Source organism: Oryctolagus cuniculus, chromosome 4 (assembly GCF_051225735.1).
Source record: "Oryctolagus cuniculus isolate XC-2025 breed Fujian yellow rabbit chromosome 4, ASM5122573v1, whole genome shotgun sequence".
NCBI classification, from domain to species: Eukaryota; Metazoa; Chordata; class Mammalia; order Lagomorpha; family Leporidae; genus Oryctolagus; species Oryctolagus cuniculus.
In genome coordinates this window covers 5,857,154-5,873,809 of record NC_142870.1, presented here as the reverse complement: position 1 = coordinate 5,873,809, position 16,656 = coordinate 5,857,154, and the positions used below count along the sequence as shown (strand labels likewise).

Genomic DNA, 16,656 nt, shown 5'->3' with positions numbered 1-16,656 from the left:
CCGGCCGCGGAGGCCATTGGAGGGTGAACCAACGGCAAAGGAAGACCTTTCTCTCTGTCTCTCTCTCTCACTGTCCACTCTGCCTGTCAAAAATAAAAAAAAAAAAAAAAAAAAAAAAAAAAAAAAAAAAAAACTTCAATGCTGTATTCACAGGCTATCTCAATCCATTATAATGCCACCAGCATTTAAGGAATGAAAAACATCACTCTACAGGACTATCCCACACATTCAGGATACATAGTATCCCTGGCTTCCATCCACTAATGCCAGCGATATTCCCCGAAACACCACGACACCACCAAAGCCTCCATGTTTCAAATTCCCTAAGAAACACTGCTCCACAGATAATCTGCAACACAGATTCATACTGATCTATAGACTGTTAACAAGAAATCAAATGTAAAGTAAACTTAGATCTAATATAAGGTTTTTGTTCATAAGCCTGGTGCACAATAAAGCCTGGGTAAGGGTCAGGTGTTTTTCCTGGAGTCCAGCTATCACCTGGGAGCTCTGCACGCCTTATCAGAGTGCCTGTGTTCCAGCTCCAGCTCTGCCCCAATTCTAACTCCTGCTAATGCACACCCTGGGTGGCAGCACATAATGGCTCAAGTATTTGGGTCCCTGCCACCAACATAAAAAAAACAAGACTGGGGGGCTGGCGCCGCGGCTAACTAGGCTAATCCTCCGCCTTGCGGCGCCAGCACACCGGGTTCTAGTCCCGGTCGGGGCACCAGATTCTGTCCCGGTTGCCCCTCTTCCAGGCCAGCTCTCTGCTGTGGCCAGGGAGTGCTGTGGAGGATGGCCCAAGTGCTTGGGCCCTGCACCCCATGGGAGACCAGGAGAAGCACCTGGCTCCTGCCATTGGATCAGCGCGGTGCGCCGGCCGCAGCGCGCCAGCTGCAGCAGCCATTGGAGGGTGAACCAACGGCAAAGGAAGACCTTTCTCTCTCTCTCTCTCTCTCTCACTGTCCACTCTGCCTGTCAAAAAAATAAATAAATAAAAATAAATAAATAAAAAACAAGATTGGGTTTCTAGCTCCAGACTTCAGCCTTGCCCACAACCAGCTTGTTACATACATGTAGGGAGTAACCAGCAAATGAGAGTTGTTGTGTGTATCTGTCTTGCTGTCTCTCAAATAAATAAATAAAATGTTAACGGCTGAATAAGGTTATCTGCAACTTTTCAACCTGACTTATGTTTCCCAACCTCTGGTAAACATATCACACCAATCTCAAAAGATGCATAAGAGTACCCCAAAAATCATTCACACAGAGGGCTGGAGTGTGGCGCAGCAGATTCAACCACCACTCACGATGCTACCATGCCAGATAAAAAGCCCTGGCTCTTCTGCTTCTAACCCTGCTCCCAGCTAATGTGCCTGGGAAAGCAGCAACAGAAGATGGCCTAAGTACATGAGAGACCTGGATGGAATTCCTGGCCCCTGGTTTTAGCCGGATTCAGTCCTAGCTGCTGGAGCCATTTTGTAAGGGAACCAGCAGAACGAAGATAATTCTCTGGCAAATAAAATTTTTGAAATGGTCATAAAGAAATGGAAAAGGTAAGTTTATTTGGTGCATTAAGGTTTTGAAATCTATCCAGCTTTTTCATGATACACACTGTCTATAAACTTTTTGAAGGCTCCGTATATCAAAACTGAGGTGGCTCGCAAAAGCTCCTCAGTGTTAATGAGTATGCTGTACTTGAGAGTGTCAACCTGTCGAAGTCCAAAAGTTGTAGATAATCAGCCCAGCACACAGAGAGTAAGCAGGAAAAGTCCTATAGTCCCAATAAAAATCATATACCTATTTGTAATATAATCTGAAAATAAGCCAGCGCCGCGGCTCACTAGGCTAATCCTCCGCCTTGTGGCGCCGGCACACCAGGTTCTAGTCCCGGTCGGGGCGCCAGATTCTGTCCCGGTTGCCCCTCTTCCAGGCCAGCTCTCTGCTGTGGCCAGGGAGTGCAGTGGAGGATGGCCCAAGTGCTTGGGCCCTGCACCCCACGGGAGACCAGGGTAAGTACCTGGCTCCTGCCATTGGATCAGCGCGATGCGCCGGCCGCGGCCACCATTGGAGGGTGAACCAACAGCAAAAAGGAAGACCTTTCTCTGTCTCTCACTGCCCACTCTGCCTGTCAAAAATAAATAAATAAATAATCTGAAAATAAAAATCACCAATAAATTAACTACACTAACAGACCTAAACAACATATCTGAAAGCTTTAAATATTTAAGATAAAACAACTTAAGGGAAAGACAATATGGCTTTTGGATAGGGGAAAATCACCTTTCTCTACCCTGACAGAGTCCATTAGGAGGCCTAATACTCTGGTAGAGAATTTCAAAGTAACATAATTGACTTCCAAGCCTATCAAACAATGGCGACTTCATTTTGAATAGCAAATAGAATAAAAAAAAAGAATTCTCTAGATGCAAAGTCTAAAGATTGTCTCTCAGGGGGACCCGCGTTATAGCACAGCAGATCAAAGGCACAACCTGCCATACGGGTGCCAATTTGATTCTTCGCTGCTCCATTCCCAATCCAACTCCCTACTAATGTGCCTGGGAAAGCAGCAGCAGACAGAGTGACTGGGCCTCTGCACCCAACTGGGAAATCCAAAAGCAGCTCTGGCTCCTGGGTTTGGCCTGGCATTGCAGCCATTTGGGGAGCAAATCAGTACTTGCTTATGTCTCTCTCTTTCTAATAAATAAATAAAGCTTTAAAAAAATTAGATTGTTTCCCAGTGTAGAAATTATATTATTTGGGGCCGGCGCCGCGGCTCACTAGGCTAATCCTCCGCCTAGCGGCGCCGGCACACTGGGTTCTAGTCCTGGTCAGGGCGCCGGATTCTGTCCCGGTTGCCCCTCTTCCAGGCCAGCCCTCTGCTGTGGCCAGGGAGTGCAGTGGAGGATGGCCCAGGTGCTTGGGCCCTGCACCCCATGGGAGACCAGGAAAAGCACTGGCTCCTGCCTCCTGCCATCGGATCAGCGCGGTGCGCCGGCCGCAGCGCGCCGACCGCGGCGGCCATTGGAGGGTGAACCAACGGCAAAGGAAGACCTTTCTCTCTGTCTCTCTGTCCACTCTGCCTGTCAAAAAAAAAAAAAAAAAAAAAAAAAAGAAATTATATTATTTGATCTCTTAAATGATCATGGGGCCATCACTGTGGCGTAGCAGGTAAGGCTGTCACCTGCTGTTCCAGTATCCCAAATGTGCAATGCTTCAAGTCGCAACTGCTCCACTTCCAATCCAGCTTTCTGTTAATGCATCTGGGAAAGTAGCAGAAGATGGCCTAAGTGTTTGGGTCCCTGCACCCACATGGGAGAGCCAGAGGAAGCTACTAACTTCTGGCATCGGATCCTCCTAGCTTCAGCCACTGCATGCACTTGGGGAGTGAACCAGCAGATGGAAATCTCTCTCTCTTCCTCTCTCCCTGTAATTGTGCCTTTCAAATAAATTAATTAAATTTTAAAAAATAAATTATTCAAATTACTTTTCAAACAAGCAGGTTATACTAATTTTCCAGACTCAAAAAGCAAAAAAAAACCTGATCCATTAAAATAATGGAGGTGGGGTCCAGCACTGTGGTGTAGCAGGTAAAGCCGCCTCCTGCAGCACCAAGCATCCTATATGGGCACTGGTTAGAGACCTGGATGCTCCACTTCTGATCCAGCTCTCTGCTGTGGCCTGGGAAAGCAGTGGAAGATGGCCCAGGTCCTTGTGACCCTACACCCACATGGGAGATCTGGAAGAAGTTCTGGGCTCCTGGCTTCAGATTTGCCCAGCTCCAGCCACTGCAGCCATTTGGGGAGTGAACAATGGATAGAAGACTTCTCTCTCTACCTCTGCCTCTCTATAACTCTTTGCCTTTCAAATAAATAAATCTTTTAAAAAATGGTTTTGAATTATTAAAAATAACAGTATGAGCAAATCAGTAAAATAATGTTCAGTATTTTAAAGGCTTAGACATGAATGTTAATAAAAGTAACATTTAGGGGCCAGCACTGTGGCATAGCAGATAAAGCCACCGCCTGCAGTGTTGGCATCTCATATGGACAACAGTTCGAGTTCCAGCTCCACTTCCAATCTAGCTCTCTGCTATGGCCTGAGAAAGCAGCAGATGATGGCCCAAGTCCTTGGGTCCCTGCATCCATGTCAGAGACCTGGGAGAAGCTCCTGGCTCCTGGCTTCGGATCGGCACAGTTCCATCTGAGACTTCAGTCAATGACCACTCTCAGCTTGCTCTGCATCAGCATAACCCATCTCAGTTCCACATTCCTTACTCACAGGTATCACTATCACAGCCTTCCAGAACGTTTTTGTAACCATGAGTGAGCCTCCTCAATCCCAGCGTAGCTGTTACAAGAAGTGGTAGAAGGGTCTCAACAGCCTGAGCAATCAGAAAATTATGAGAATGTGGCCTTTTCTGTAAAGTTCGAGATGCTATGACCTAACAAAGATCTAGAATGAATATTCAGTATCTTTCATATGTTTCTGACCTTTCACTTTCCATCAAATTATTTTAAATGTCACCTAGAAACCATGAAAAGGGAAAACTTACAATTACCATATCACCTAACAGTTCCTACACAATGAACAATAGTGTAGCACAACAATGAAACAAGAAGTAACATTTTCTGCAACACAAAATTAAAACTTTATTATCTTGCTTCTTAATTCTCTTCAGTATCTGAAGAGAAACACTGTTTCATTTCTAAACTTTACAAATAAGTTGAATATTCAATGGCAGAACAGATATCCAATGAAAAATAAGCAGAAAGAAAGCTTAGCACTTCATTTATACAAAAGGACCTACGTAAATAAATACTGATTTTGGAGCGAAGAGACTGCATTTAAAAGCATTTGGGGGTGGGCGTATGGTACAGTGCTTAAGATACTACTCAAATTAGCTTCATCTTTAAAACAAATTCATGGCCGGCGCCGCGGCTCACTAGGCTAATCCTCCGCCTAGTGGCGCCGGCACACCGGGTTCTAGTCCCGGTTGGAGCGCCGGATTCTGTCCCGGTTGCCCCTCTTCCAGGCCAGCTCTCTGCTGTGGCCAGGGAGTGCAGTGGAGGATGGCCCAGGTGCTTGGGCCCTGCACCCCATGGGAAACCAGGAAAAGCACCTGGCTCCTGGCTCCTGCCATCGGATCAGCGCAGCGCGCCGGCCGCGGCGGCCATTGGAGGGTGAACCAACGGCAAAGGAAGACCTTTCTCTCTGTCTCTCTCACTGTCCACTCTGCCTGTCGAAAAAAAATAAAAAATAAAAAAAAATAAAAAAATTTCATTAAAACTCAATAGAAACCGAACAGTTTACAAAAGTGTTCTTCAAGAAACAGATCTTAAAGTTTCAGAAAGGTCAAACAGAAGCGCTGTACTTGAAGCAAGTTCTAAGTGTAGCTGCTGAGTACCGAAAGGTCAGCACTAATTCTTCAGTAAATGTGATTAAATCATTCAGAGCGCAATTTACCTTCCAAATGGATACAGAACAAGAAGCCAGAACATATACCACAGCTACCCTTCGAAAGGCTATAGCTCAGAACTAAATACTTTTTAAGTTCAATCATTAAAATAGTATAGAGGAGCCAGCGCAGGAGTCCAAGGCCTTGGGCCACCTTGCACTGCTGTCCCAGGCCATTAGCGGAGAGCTGAATGACTAAAGGAGCAGCCAGGACACAAACTGGCACCCATATGGGTGCCAGCACAAGAGGAGGCTTAACCTACTACGCCATGGCGCCCACGCTATTATCTTTTTTTTTTTTCTTTAATTTGTTTTATGAGAAAGAGAGATATCTTTCATCTGCTGGTTCACTCCGCAAATGGCAGCAACAGCTGGAGCTGGGCAGAGCTAGGCCAAGCCAGGAGTCAGGTCTCCCACATGGGTCATTCTTTCCAAGCACATGAGCAGGAGCTGCACCAGAAGCAGAGCAGCCAGGACTTGAACTCGCTCATATGGGGTGGCAACATCACAAGCAGCAGCTTAACCCACTGTGCCCCAAGGCAAGCTCCTCAACACTATCTTGTAATTCTATTTTCCCACTCATATAAGGTAACAGAGTCACAGGAAGAATCAAACGATCAGTACAGATTCAGGCTCTTAACTATGTACAGCACTTGGAAAAAAATGACTCAAATATTGGCTAATAGTAACATTTTACCCATTAGACTAGCTAAAATTAAAAGGCTGAATAAGTATACTCTCATATACCATAATCAAGAATATAAATTGGTAAAGCGTTTTAGAACAGCAAAATATATAATAAACATCTAAAACATGGAAGCCATTTTACTCAATGATTAAGTTTCTGGAAACTTACTACAAGTAACAATTACAAACCCAAATAAATGCACAGACACAGACATAACTTACATATTCACAGAATCACTAATAGGAAACCAGAAACCAGAAATTTCCGAAAGCAACAAGAGGTTTTCCTGTGAAATGAAGGAGATCACAATCACCGTCATCTCTCAGTATTCCCAGTGCACGAGATTCCAGGACCCTCAAGGACACTAACGTCCAGAGAGACTCAAATCTTATCTCAAACAGCAAGGTCTTGGGGCCGGCGCTGTGGCGCAGTGGGTTAATAATGCCCTGGCCTGAAGCACCAGCGCCCCATCCCATATGGACGCTGGTTAAAGACCCAGCTGCTCCACTTCCTGTCCAGCTCTCCGCTATGGCCTGGGAAAGCAGTAGAAGATGGCCCAAATCCTTGGGCCCCTGCACCCACACAGGAGACCTGGAGGAAGCTCCTGGCTTCAGACTGGCTCAGCTCCAGCCATTGTGGCCAATTGGGGAGTGAACCAGTGGATGGAAGACCTCGCTCGCTCTCTCTCTCGCTCTGCTTCTCCTTCTCTGTGTATAATTCTCACTTCCAAATACATAAATCTTTAAAAAAATACAGAACCAAAAATATAAGCCCAGCTGTCCAGTTCTGCAACTCTCCATCACCCATTGAGCACTGTCATCAGGACACTGCAGCTTAATAAAACAATTTAAAAGATAATCTCGAAGTTAAGGTAGCCTCCAACTTTTTTCTCTTTGACAGGTAGAGTTACAGACAGTGAGAGAGAGAGAGAAAGGTCTTCCTTCCATTGGTTCACTCCCCAAATGGCCACTACGGCTGGTGCTGCGTCAATCTGAAGCCAGGAGCCAGGCGCTTCCTCCTGGTCTCCCATGCAGGTACAGGGGCCCAAGCGCTTGAGCCATCCTCCACTGCCCTCCTGGGCCACAGCAGAGAGCTGGACTGGAAGAGGAGCAACTGGGACTAGAACTGGTGCCCATATGGGATGCCGGTGCTGCAGGCGGAGGATTAGCGAAGTGAGCCACAGCGCCAGGCCCGCCTCCAACTTTTAAAATCAAATATACGTGGGGCTGGCGCTGTGACGTAGCAGGTGAAGCCGCTTCCTGTAGTGCTGGCAACCCACATGGGCACCAGTTCGAGTTCCAGCTGCTCCACTTCTGATCCAGCTCTCTGCTATGACCTGGGGAAGCAGTGGAAGATGGACCAAGTCCTTGGGTCCCTACACCCATGTAGGAGACCCAGAAGAAGCTCTTGGCTCCTGGCTTCGGACCAGCGCAACTCCCTCCACTGCGGCCAATTGGGGAGTGAACCAGTGGATGGAAGATCTCTCTTTCTCTCTGCCTTTCTTCCTCCGTGTGAAACCCTGACTTTCAAATAAATAACCTTTAAAAAAAATCAAATATATGCCAATTCATTTAAGTCTATTAATTTCTCCTAAGCAATTAAATGTTCATATCCAGATTTAATTCACCAATGCCATCAGGAATATTAAAATGCCTCAGAGCCAGCATTTAGCCTAATAGTGAAGATGCCCACATCCCATATCAGAGTCCCTGGGTTTGAGGCCAGCATTGTGATAGTAGCAGACTAAGCTACTAACTGCAATGCCGGAATTCCATATGAGCACTGATTTGAGTCCTGGCTGTTCCACTTCCAATCCAGCTCCCTGCTAATGTGCCTGGGAAAGCAGAGGATGGCCCAAGTACTTGGGCTCTGCCACTCACGTGGGAGACCCAGATGGAGTTCCAGCCTCCTGGTTTCAGTCTGGCCCAGCCCTGGCCATTGTGGCCCCTTAGGGATTGTAGCAGCAGACAGAATATCTGTCTCACCTCTCCAACTCTTGACTTTCAAAATAAGTAAAATAAATTTAAAAAAAAAGAAAGTGTCTGGGTTGGATTCCCAGCCTCAGCTCCTAACTCCAGCTTCCTGAAAATACAGACCCTGGCAAGCTGCATTAATAGCTAATAACTGAGTTCCTGCCACCTGTGTAGGAAACCAGAATTGAGGTGCTAGTTAGGATCAGACACTGGAGGCATTTGGAAAATAAAACAAGAGGGGCAAGCACATGTGGCTTAGCAGGTAAAGCCACCGCCTGCCATTGGTGGCATCCCATACGGTTGCTGGTTCAAATCCTGGCTGCTCCACTTCTGATCTGGCTCTCCGCTATGGCCTGGGAAAGCAGAAGATGGTCCAAGTCCTTGGGCCCCTGCACCTAGATGGGAGACCGAGAAGAAGCTCCTGGTTCCTGGCTTTGGGATCGGCGCAGCTCCAGCTGTTGCAGCCAATTGGGGATGAACCAGCGAATGGAAGACCCCTCTCTCTCTGCCTCTCCTTCTCTCTTTCAAATAAATAAATAAATCTTAAAAAAAAAAAAAGTGAACAGGATTCAAACCCAGGCACTTCAGTATGGGACGCTGTGGGTTTCCCAAGCAGCGTCTGAACCAGAAGGCAAATGCCCAACTCTATATTCCAATTTCTGCCTTCTTCTGTCCTCACCACCTATATGTCATATAGATTCCAACTGAATTTTGTAAACTCACAGACCCAGCTCTTACAGCAGGGTTAGGATTTGAGAAATAATTACTCTCAAAAAGCCAACATACAAAAACCACCCTTGCTCCCAAATGCAGGGTAGAGCAACAGCATGGCCATAAATCTAAGATAAACTGCAGCTTTCTAAATACTGCTATTAGAATCACTGAAAAAGCTTTAAAAAACAAAACAAAACAAAAAAATACTGATGCCTAGTTCCATAACAGAGGTTCTGACTTAACAGGTTTAGGACACACCATGGGCATTTAGAGTTTATAAATCTCAGATGATTCTAATCAAATGAGCCCCACTAGGAAAAAGGAGTAAGGCAACATCCTGAGGAAACACCCAAACAAAATCTAAAATCTGACAAACTGCCTCAGTCTCTTCAGTAAATCAATGACTCAAGAAGAAAACTATTCAAAAGAGATAGAAACAATCAATGCAATGCATAAACATTTTCCCAAGATTAATTTCAACTAAATATAAAAAGACACTCTAAGAACAAAGAGAAAATCTGAATAAGGACTCTCATACTGGCACTTAAAACATAAAAACCAGTCCTTTTTAGAGGTGCACTCTGAAGATCTGAGATGAATGTGACATCTGAAATTCGCTGTCAAATACCCAGCATGTTAACCAATGAAATAAATGGCCACAAGAATTTGCCTAAATACAGTGGAGCAGAGATAACAGAGCCGACACTCTTTGATGATCATCAGTAAAGCTGAATAGGTACCTGGCGGGTGATTCACTAATCTATTTTTCTGTATTTGAAGATTTCTGATAAAATAAAATTTAAAAAAAATCCCTCATAGAAACCAAAGTAAACAGAGCAAGTTGGTTACAGAGTCAAACCTGTTGATGTGGTACATAGATCATTATATTATGCTCAGCTGAAAAATGGAGACTTTGGATGGAAGTCTAGAAACCACACATACCTCCTCCACAAAAACTCTTTGCACAGAAGATTCACTGTCTTCCATTGTGTGCAGGGGGGTGCAGCAGGAAAAGGGAGGAGGAAGAGGATATCCACCAGACAGACCACATCAGCCAGCAATGAGACAACAGCTGTCTTGCCACAGCAAGCTGTCAGTTCAGAGAACTGCAGTGATTTGAAACAAAATTAACATTTTCCAGTAGGGTTTTAAGCAATCCCAGTGACAAAAAACAAAAGGCTTCCATGGGGGGGTGAACCAACAAAAGGAAGACCTCTCTCTCTCTAACTCTGTCAAATAAACAAAAATAAAGGCTTCCATAAATGTTGTGACTTTTCCAGCAGTTACAGCACTGTATTTGCTTCAGAAACTGAATTTTCCCTCCAGCAGCGTAACTGCAGTTTGTGTTGTCAATCATGATTTTCTGCTTCACCAGGAAGGCTACTTTATATCACCAACGTAAGTAAACTAGTGAAACAGCAGTCCTTTAAAAAAAAAAAATCTGAAGATACCAAACACAAGAAATCCAGCCATTATGCAGAGATTTTAGAACTCACTCTGCAAAACGTCCACGTTCAAGCATTCACTCTTTAAATTCTAATTCTTTGGCACCTTCACCCAACTTTCAGTGTTCACTCCTAGCTGTGTACATAGATGACACACCCCCTGGCTTATCTGCGTAATTCAGGAAATCTAAGGAAGGACATCCTCTCACCCTCCATTTGCAAGTCTCAGACCATCCAGGGGCCAGGACTGAGGCACAATGGGTTACAGCCCCAGCCTGCAGTGCTGGCGTCCCATACGGGGGCTGATTCGAGCCCAGCTGCTCCTCTTCCAATCCAGTTCCCTGCTAGTGCACCTGGGAAAGCAGTGGAGGATGGCCCAAATCCTTGGGACCTTGTACCCAGGTGGGAGACCCGGAAGAAGCTCCTGACTTCAGAAAGGCTCAGATTCGGCTGTTGCAGCCATTTGGGGAGTGAACCAGTGGATGGAAGACCTCTCTGTTTCCCTACTTCTTTGTAACGCATTCAAATAAGATAAAATAAATCCAAAAATACATATATATATATATATATACATGTGGGCACTTTCCATCTCTCTGCTTCTTTCTCACTCTAACTCTGGCCCTTCAAAAAAAAAAAAAAAAAAAAAGACCACGCAGAAGCGCTTCTCCTGCAACTGTTTTCCTTATACAAAACGGTGACTATGTCCTGGCAACTGCAGACATCCTTCAGCCCAATACAGAAAAGGGCAAATGGTCCTGAAAAACGTTTTCCTCCAAATGAATGTCTGCAACTGCTACTGTTTTAAATAAGCGTCACTTACAGACTGGGAGAGCAACTAAGCAGCTTCCCGAAGTACAAGGCAGAGAGAAGTGCAGTCAGTCTGGCGCTGTGGTGCAGTGGGTTACTCCTCCCGCCCCGCGGCGCCGCATCCCATACAGGCTGGTTTGAGTCCCGGCTGCCCCTCTTCCGATCCCGCTCTCTGCTACAGGCCTGGGAAAGCAGTAGATGGCCCAAGTCCTTGGGCCCCTGCACCCGCGTGGGAGACCGGGAAGTTCCTGGCTCTGGATCGGCCAGTCCCCGCCGCTGCAGCCATTTGGGGAATGAACTAATGGACGGAAGACCTTTCTCTCTGTCTCTCCCTGTCACTGTCTGTAATTCTACCTCTCTAAATAAATAAATCCTAAAAAAATAGGGAGAAGTGTAATCCACGTTAACAGCACTCAAAAGAAAAAAGAAAAAACCCTGCCTACATAATGCCCGTATTAAGTTCACACAGCAGCAAGATCCGCGTAAAGCCCACCAACACAAATCAACTTTGTACGGCAGTCAACACGCACAGTACGGCCTGGAGAAGCAAAGGGGCCGGACCGGCACACCCGGGCAGCGGCCACGTCCTTACGAAGCTGCCGAAGGGAAGGGAAAAATAAAAATAAAGAAAGCAAGCAAGCTAAACACGGCAGCACGCTCCACCTTCAGACACCAACCATTCCATTCCTAGGGAACAAGTGGTCGGCAGGCGTGGGCGGGGCCAGAGAGAGAGGCGGCCAATCAGAGCTCCAGTTACAAGTGCGGCCGGCCGGGCCAGCGATGAGAGCGTCCGGCTGACTGGCCGGCGGGCGCTGGCCGCACTCCCCGTAGGCGGTCACACCTGGAAAGCCACCGCGGCCGCAGGACCTCCGCGCCGGAGTCGCCCCCGGCGCCGCCCCCCGCGCTGCTTCCTGCCAAAACAAGCCCCGCCGCGTCCAACCCCACACCAGCGCGCGGGGTCGGCGGCGGGGGAGGGGGCCGGGCCGGGGGCCGCGCCCCTCCCCCGCCGCCCCGGAGCCCCCGCGGGGGCCGCGTCCCGCGCTCACCAATTCCTCGTAGCTCCTGCTGTGCTCGTTCCCCTCCCAGTCCAGCCGCTTCGGCAACAGCTGCAAAGACAGCGAGGGCGCCCCGAGTGAGCCCCGCGCCCCGGCCCGCGCGGGGACGGGGCGGGGGGGGCAGGGCGGGGGCGGGCGGGGGCGCACAGACCTGGTACTGCTCCAGCTCCTGCACCAGCACCTGCGGCAGAGACGCGCGGTCAGCGCGGGCACGGGCTCGACGCGCGCCCGGCTGCAGCCCCGCGCCCCACCCGCGACCCCGCGACCCCGCGACCCCGCGCGGCGGCGGCGGCGGCGGGGACCCCGGGGTGGCCGCCGCCGCCGCCGCCAACCGCGGGCCGCACTCACCTGGGCCGCTCTCCGACACGGGCCGGCCGATAGGTACCGCGCGATGAGGAAGTACAGCTCTGCGGGGAGACGGGGGAGCGGGTCAGCACCGGCCGCGCCGGGGCCGGGGCGCCGCGGCGGGAGCGGCCCCGCGTCTTACCCGACTCGATGAGGGGCACCGGGCGTCGGGCGGGCGAGGGCTCCGCCATGGCCGGGCGCGGGCAGGGAGGCGGGAGCAGGCGACAGGAGCGTGTAGGCCGCGCCGAGGCCTGCCGGGGCCGGCGTCCCTCTCCTCAGGCGCGCGCCTCCGCTGCCGCCATGCCGTGCGCGCCGCCAGCTCCCGACCCCTCCGCGGGGGAGGAAGTAGTCCCTCCGCCGAGCGGAAAAGTAGTCCCTCCGCGGCGGGGGGCGGGCGGCGTGAGGCGACCCCGCCCCGCCGCGGGGAGCCCGCCGCGCCGCTTCGCTGCGGCCTCCGGGGCGGCAGGGAGGAGGGCGTGGGGGTGGGCCGAGGCCCCGGCCCGGGCGGCGGCGGCGGCGGCGGCGGCGGCGGGGGGAGGGGAGCGCGCGTGGCCCCGGATCCCTGCGCGCGGTGAGGCGCCGCCGGCTTTGTGAGGGGGCGGGCGGTGGGGGCGGAGGTCCGGCCGGCGGCTGGCCGAGGGCGGGTCACTGCTGTCCCCTGCGGGAGCCGAGGCCCCGACGCGGAGCCGCCGGGCAGCGGGCCGGCCGCGGTCACCCGCCCCGGGGCCGCCTGGACAGGGACGCTTCACGGCCGGTCATCGGGGGGCCAGGGTGCGCGCCCTCCGCGAGAGCCGGTCCGCTCGCTGGCGCTGGAGGACGCACGAGGCTCGAAACGGAGGCGCCGCCGCACCCCCGCGCCCGGGGACTGTCCCCCGGGGCGGCCGCCGAGGCTGAGCGGCGAGGAGTGGACGCTGGCCGGGAGAAGGCGTTCGGGAGGCCCCGAGCCCGGCGGTCAGGGGCCGAGGGCGCGGCCCGCAGCTGGCGGCCGAGCGGAGCTCGAGGGAGCGCGGCGGGGAAGGGGACCTGGGCGGGTGGTCAGCGCCCGCAGCCGCCCCTGCGGAGCGGGAAGCCGGCGTCCGGCGGTTGGGGGTGTGTGTGCTTAGGCATCGCGTGGGGGCCAGGCACGGATTCCGGGCTCGCACGGGCCCAGCTTAGGCGTCTCACCTGGCCGCCCGGTGCGCCCCGCGGGGAGCCGCACGAGTGCCCCCGGGGCGTGCAGCGCACCTGCACCGTCTCGGCCCGGTGCCCTCGGCGGCGGCGGCGGCGCGCGCACCCCGGGTCCGGGGCCTCCGTCTGCCAGTCGTTAGCTGGGGGACTGTTAAGTCATTTCCCCTCTAGGTCTTATCTGTCCACTGAAGTTTGTGTCTACCTTGTAGATTGTGAGGGTTAAAGTGTGTTTTCAGCAAACGATAAGCACCATGTACTAGCTAGCGCCTATTTACACCAAACAGCAAAAACGCTTGTATAGGGAGGGAGGCAGATGTGCGTAAGGTACCACATGTTCGGGCAAGTACACGAGTGTTCTCAGCATCTGTTAGCAAACTCTGCAAGTGGTGGCGATAACAGACGAAGGAGTGACCGCAGTGTTGCCATCAGAGGACTTGGTGTCTTTTAGGGAAAACACATGGAAACGAACAGCGACAAGATTTGGGACATAGCTTGCCTGCGGAAGGGGAGGTGTTAGGGAGTGGCCCAGCAGCAGTGCTTGGGGGGGGGGGGACCCCAGGCATAGGAACAACAAAGAGGAGTCAGGAATTTCATTTCAAGATGAAGGAACTCGCTGAGGGTGACTCTGGGCTGAGTAAGAGCAGCGAGACGTTGGAATTGGGAGGAATTAAAGGGCTCTTAGCTAGCAAGGATCTATTTTCCATTTTAGGATGGATTTCAGAAAGGATTAAGACCAAGGAGCAGAAAAACCGCTTTATAGAACCTTGCATACAAAAGAAATGAAGGTGCATTCGGTCAATAGCTAAAAGGGTGGAGAGGAAGAGACCAGAAATGCATAGGACTTTAGCAACATAAACAGGCAAAATAAGAACCACAGAAGTCTCGGGCTTGGGGCTTAGTGGGGCAGGGTTCCGCCCTCAGCTGAGCTGGGGCTGAATGGCTGTGGCTAAACTGTTGCATGGGTAACTGCAGGAGTTGAAGTTACAGCCTGCTCTTGCAGGACAGTGATCTGAAGCTATGAGACAGCGGAGTTAGCAAATGACGGGGGAGAAATGAAGCTTTGCAACATTGACCAGAGAGCTGTGTATTTCATTTGTAACCAATACCACAAAGTAAAGGCCCCCAAAAGATATTACAAGAGTTTGTATCCCAGACAGTGGCCATTGTCTGAAACTATAAGGTGGAGCAAGCAGCATGGTAAGTGTTGCAACAGACCAGAAGCATGACCTGAATCTTTCTTTCCCTGGTACATCCATCAGAAATACTCCTCCTAGATTTTATTTTTTAAAAAACAATTAGCAATTGGGTATTTTTTAAAGATTTATTTATTTGAAAGGCAGAGTTACAGAAAGAGAGCTTCCATCCACTGGTTCACTTCCCAACTGGCAGCAACAGCTGGGCCTGTCTGAAGCCAGGAGCCAGGAGCTTCCTCCAGGTCTCCCACATGGGTGCAGGAGGAGCCCAAGTGCTTGGTCCATCCTCCACTGCCTTCCCAGGCCATTGGCAGGGAGCTGGGTACGAAGGGGAGCAGCCGGCATCCATATGGTAGATGGTGTGCTGGCTCTGCAGACAGCAGCTTTACCCACTACCCAACAGTGCTGGCCCCTCCTAGATTTTAAATAGAGACAAGAAGCAGAATGTCTTCCCCGTTCCTTTCCTAGATGTGAGTCATACCGACCAGGGGAAAGGAGAAGGGAATATACTACGTATCTGCCACTTAATACCCAACGTGCCTCAGGAGTGGTCTCCAGAGGAGGTGAGAATCGTGCATGCATGTCACACACGTCTGAATCCAAGCCATTCCAAGTACCTACACTCAGGGTGGGTAAATGGAAATCACTTGAATTTCTCAAAAAAGCCATGTGGGGAGCTAAGTTAACAAGTTGCTTGGTAAGCAAGGGTTGGGAGATCTTAAGCTGCAACGTTGACAGGCTGTAACGTCACCAGTCTCCACTCTAGGGATGCATTTGCAAGAGAATTACAGAGGTTTAGCCTTGGCAGGCAGCCCCTCCTGGATAAACTTGCTGATTCTCCAGACAGCTCTTGGGGCCATTAATAGGCCCATTTTACAATGAGAAAGTGGGAGTCCATGGAGATTGATAATGGCCCGAGGGCACATAGGCAGTAAGTAACAGCTGGGCTGGAAGGACGGTCCTACCAGCTGAGACCTTAGCGTGAGTGTGAGCTCTGCAGAATTATGTCTCCCTTGTCACCCTTCACAAAGGAGGACAACAGAGCCTGAGAGAGACTGGCGGGTGATAGGGCCGCTGCCATGCAACAGAGCTGCGATTTGAAAACCTGTGTGATAAGTACATGTGCAGTCTGATCTACCACAGGCCACTCTGTTTATTCTCATGTTTGTTTGTTTGTTTTTAATTTATTTTATTTATTTGAAAGGCAGAGCCACAGCAAGAGGGGAAGAGTAAGATTGTCTATCCAATGGTTCACTGCCCAAATGGCCACAACAGCCAGGTCTGGGCCAAACCGAAGCAGGGAGCCAGGAGCTTCTTCTGGGTCTCCCACATGGGTGTAGGGGCCCAAGGACTTGGACCATCTGCTGCTGCTTTCCCAGGCCATCAGCAGAGACTGGAACCTGCACCTAAACGTGATGCTGGCCTCACAGGCAGTGGCTTAACCTGCTACACCACAGCACTGGCCCCCATTCCCATCGTAAAGATGAGGAAACAGGCAGGCATGGTGGCACCGCACTTACGTCACCACCTGGGATGCCCATATCCCGTCAGAGTCCCTGGGATAGAGTCTCACCGCTGCATCTGACCCAGGGCTCTGCTGTTCTTCAACCTGGAAGGCGGCAGGTGATGGCTTAAGTACTTGGGCCCCTGCTATCCGTGTGGGAGACCTGGGTGGAGTTTCAGACTCCTGGATGTGGCCTGGCCCAGCCCTGGTTGTTGTGGGCATTTAGGGAGTGAAGCAGAGGATAGAAGGTGTGTCTGTCTATCATTCTTTCAAATAAAAAAGAGAGGGTAAACCTGAGTCTTGGA

General features: G+C 50.6%; 1 protein-coding gene across 2 annotated transcripts in view; it reads right to left on the bottom strand.

Annotated features, from left to right (window-relative positions):
- Positions 1-12,811, bottom strand: part of BRWD1 (bromodomain and WD repeat domain containing 1) — a 126,139-nt gene extending 113,328 nt beyond the window's left edge. For both annotated transcript variants that reach the window (XM_051833556.3, XM_089330547.1), the window contains exons 1-4: positions 12,630-12,811; positions 12,491-12,549; positions 12,294-12,323; positions 12,134-12,193 (exon numbers count right to left, since the gene is read on the bottom strand). In XM_051833556.3, the coding sequence (XP_051689516.3) occupies positions 12,134-12,193; positions 12,294-12,323; positions 12,491-12,549; positions 12,630-12,678 (198 nt within the window). In that variant the 5' untranslated portion in view covers positions 12,679-12,811. The remainder of the gene's footprint in view (positions 1-12,133; positions 12,194-12,293; positions 12,324-12,490; positions 12,550-12,629) is intronic.
- Positions 12,812-16,656: the final 3,845 nt, after the last annotated feature.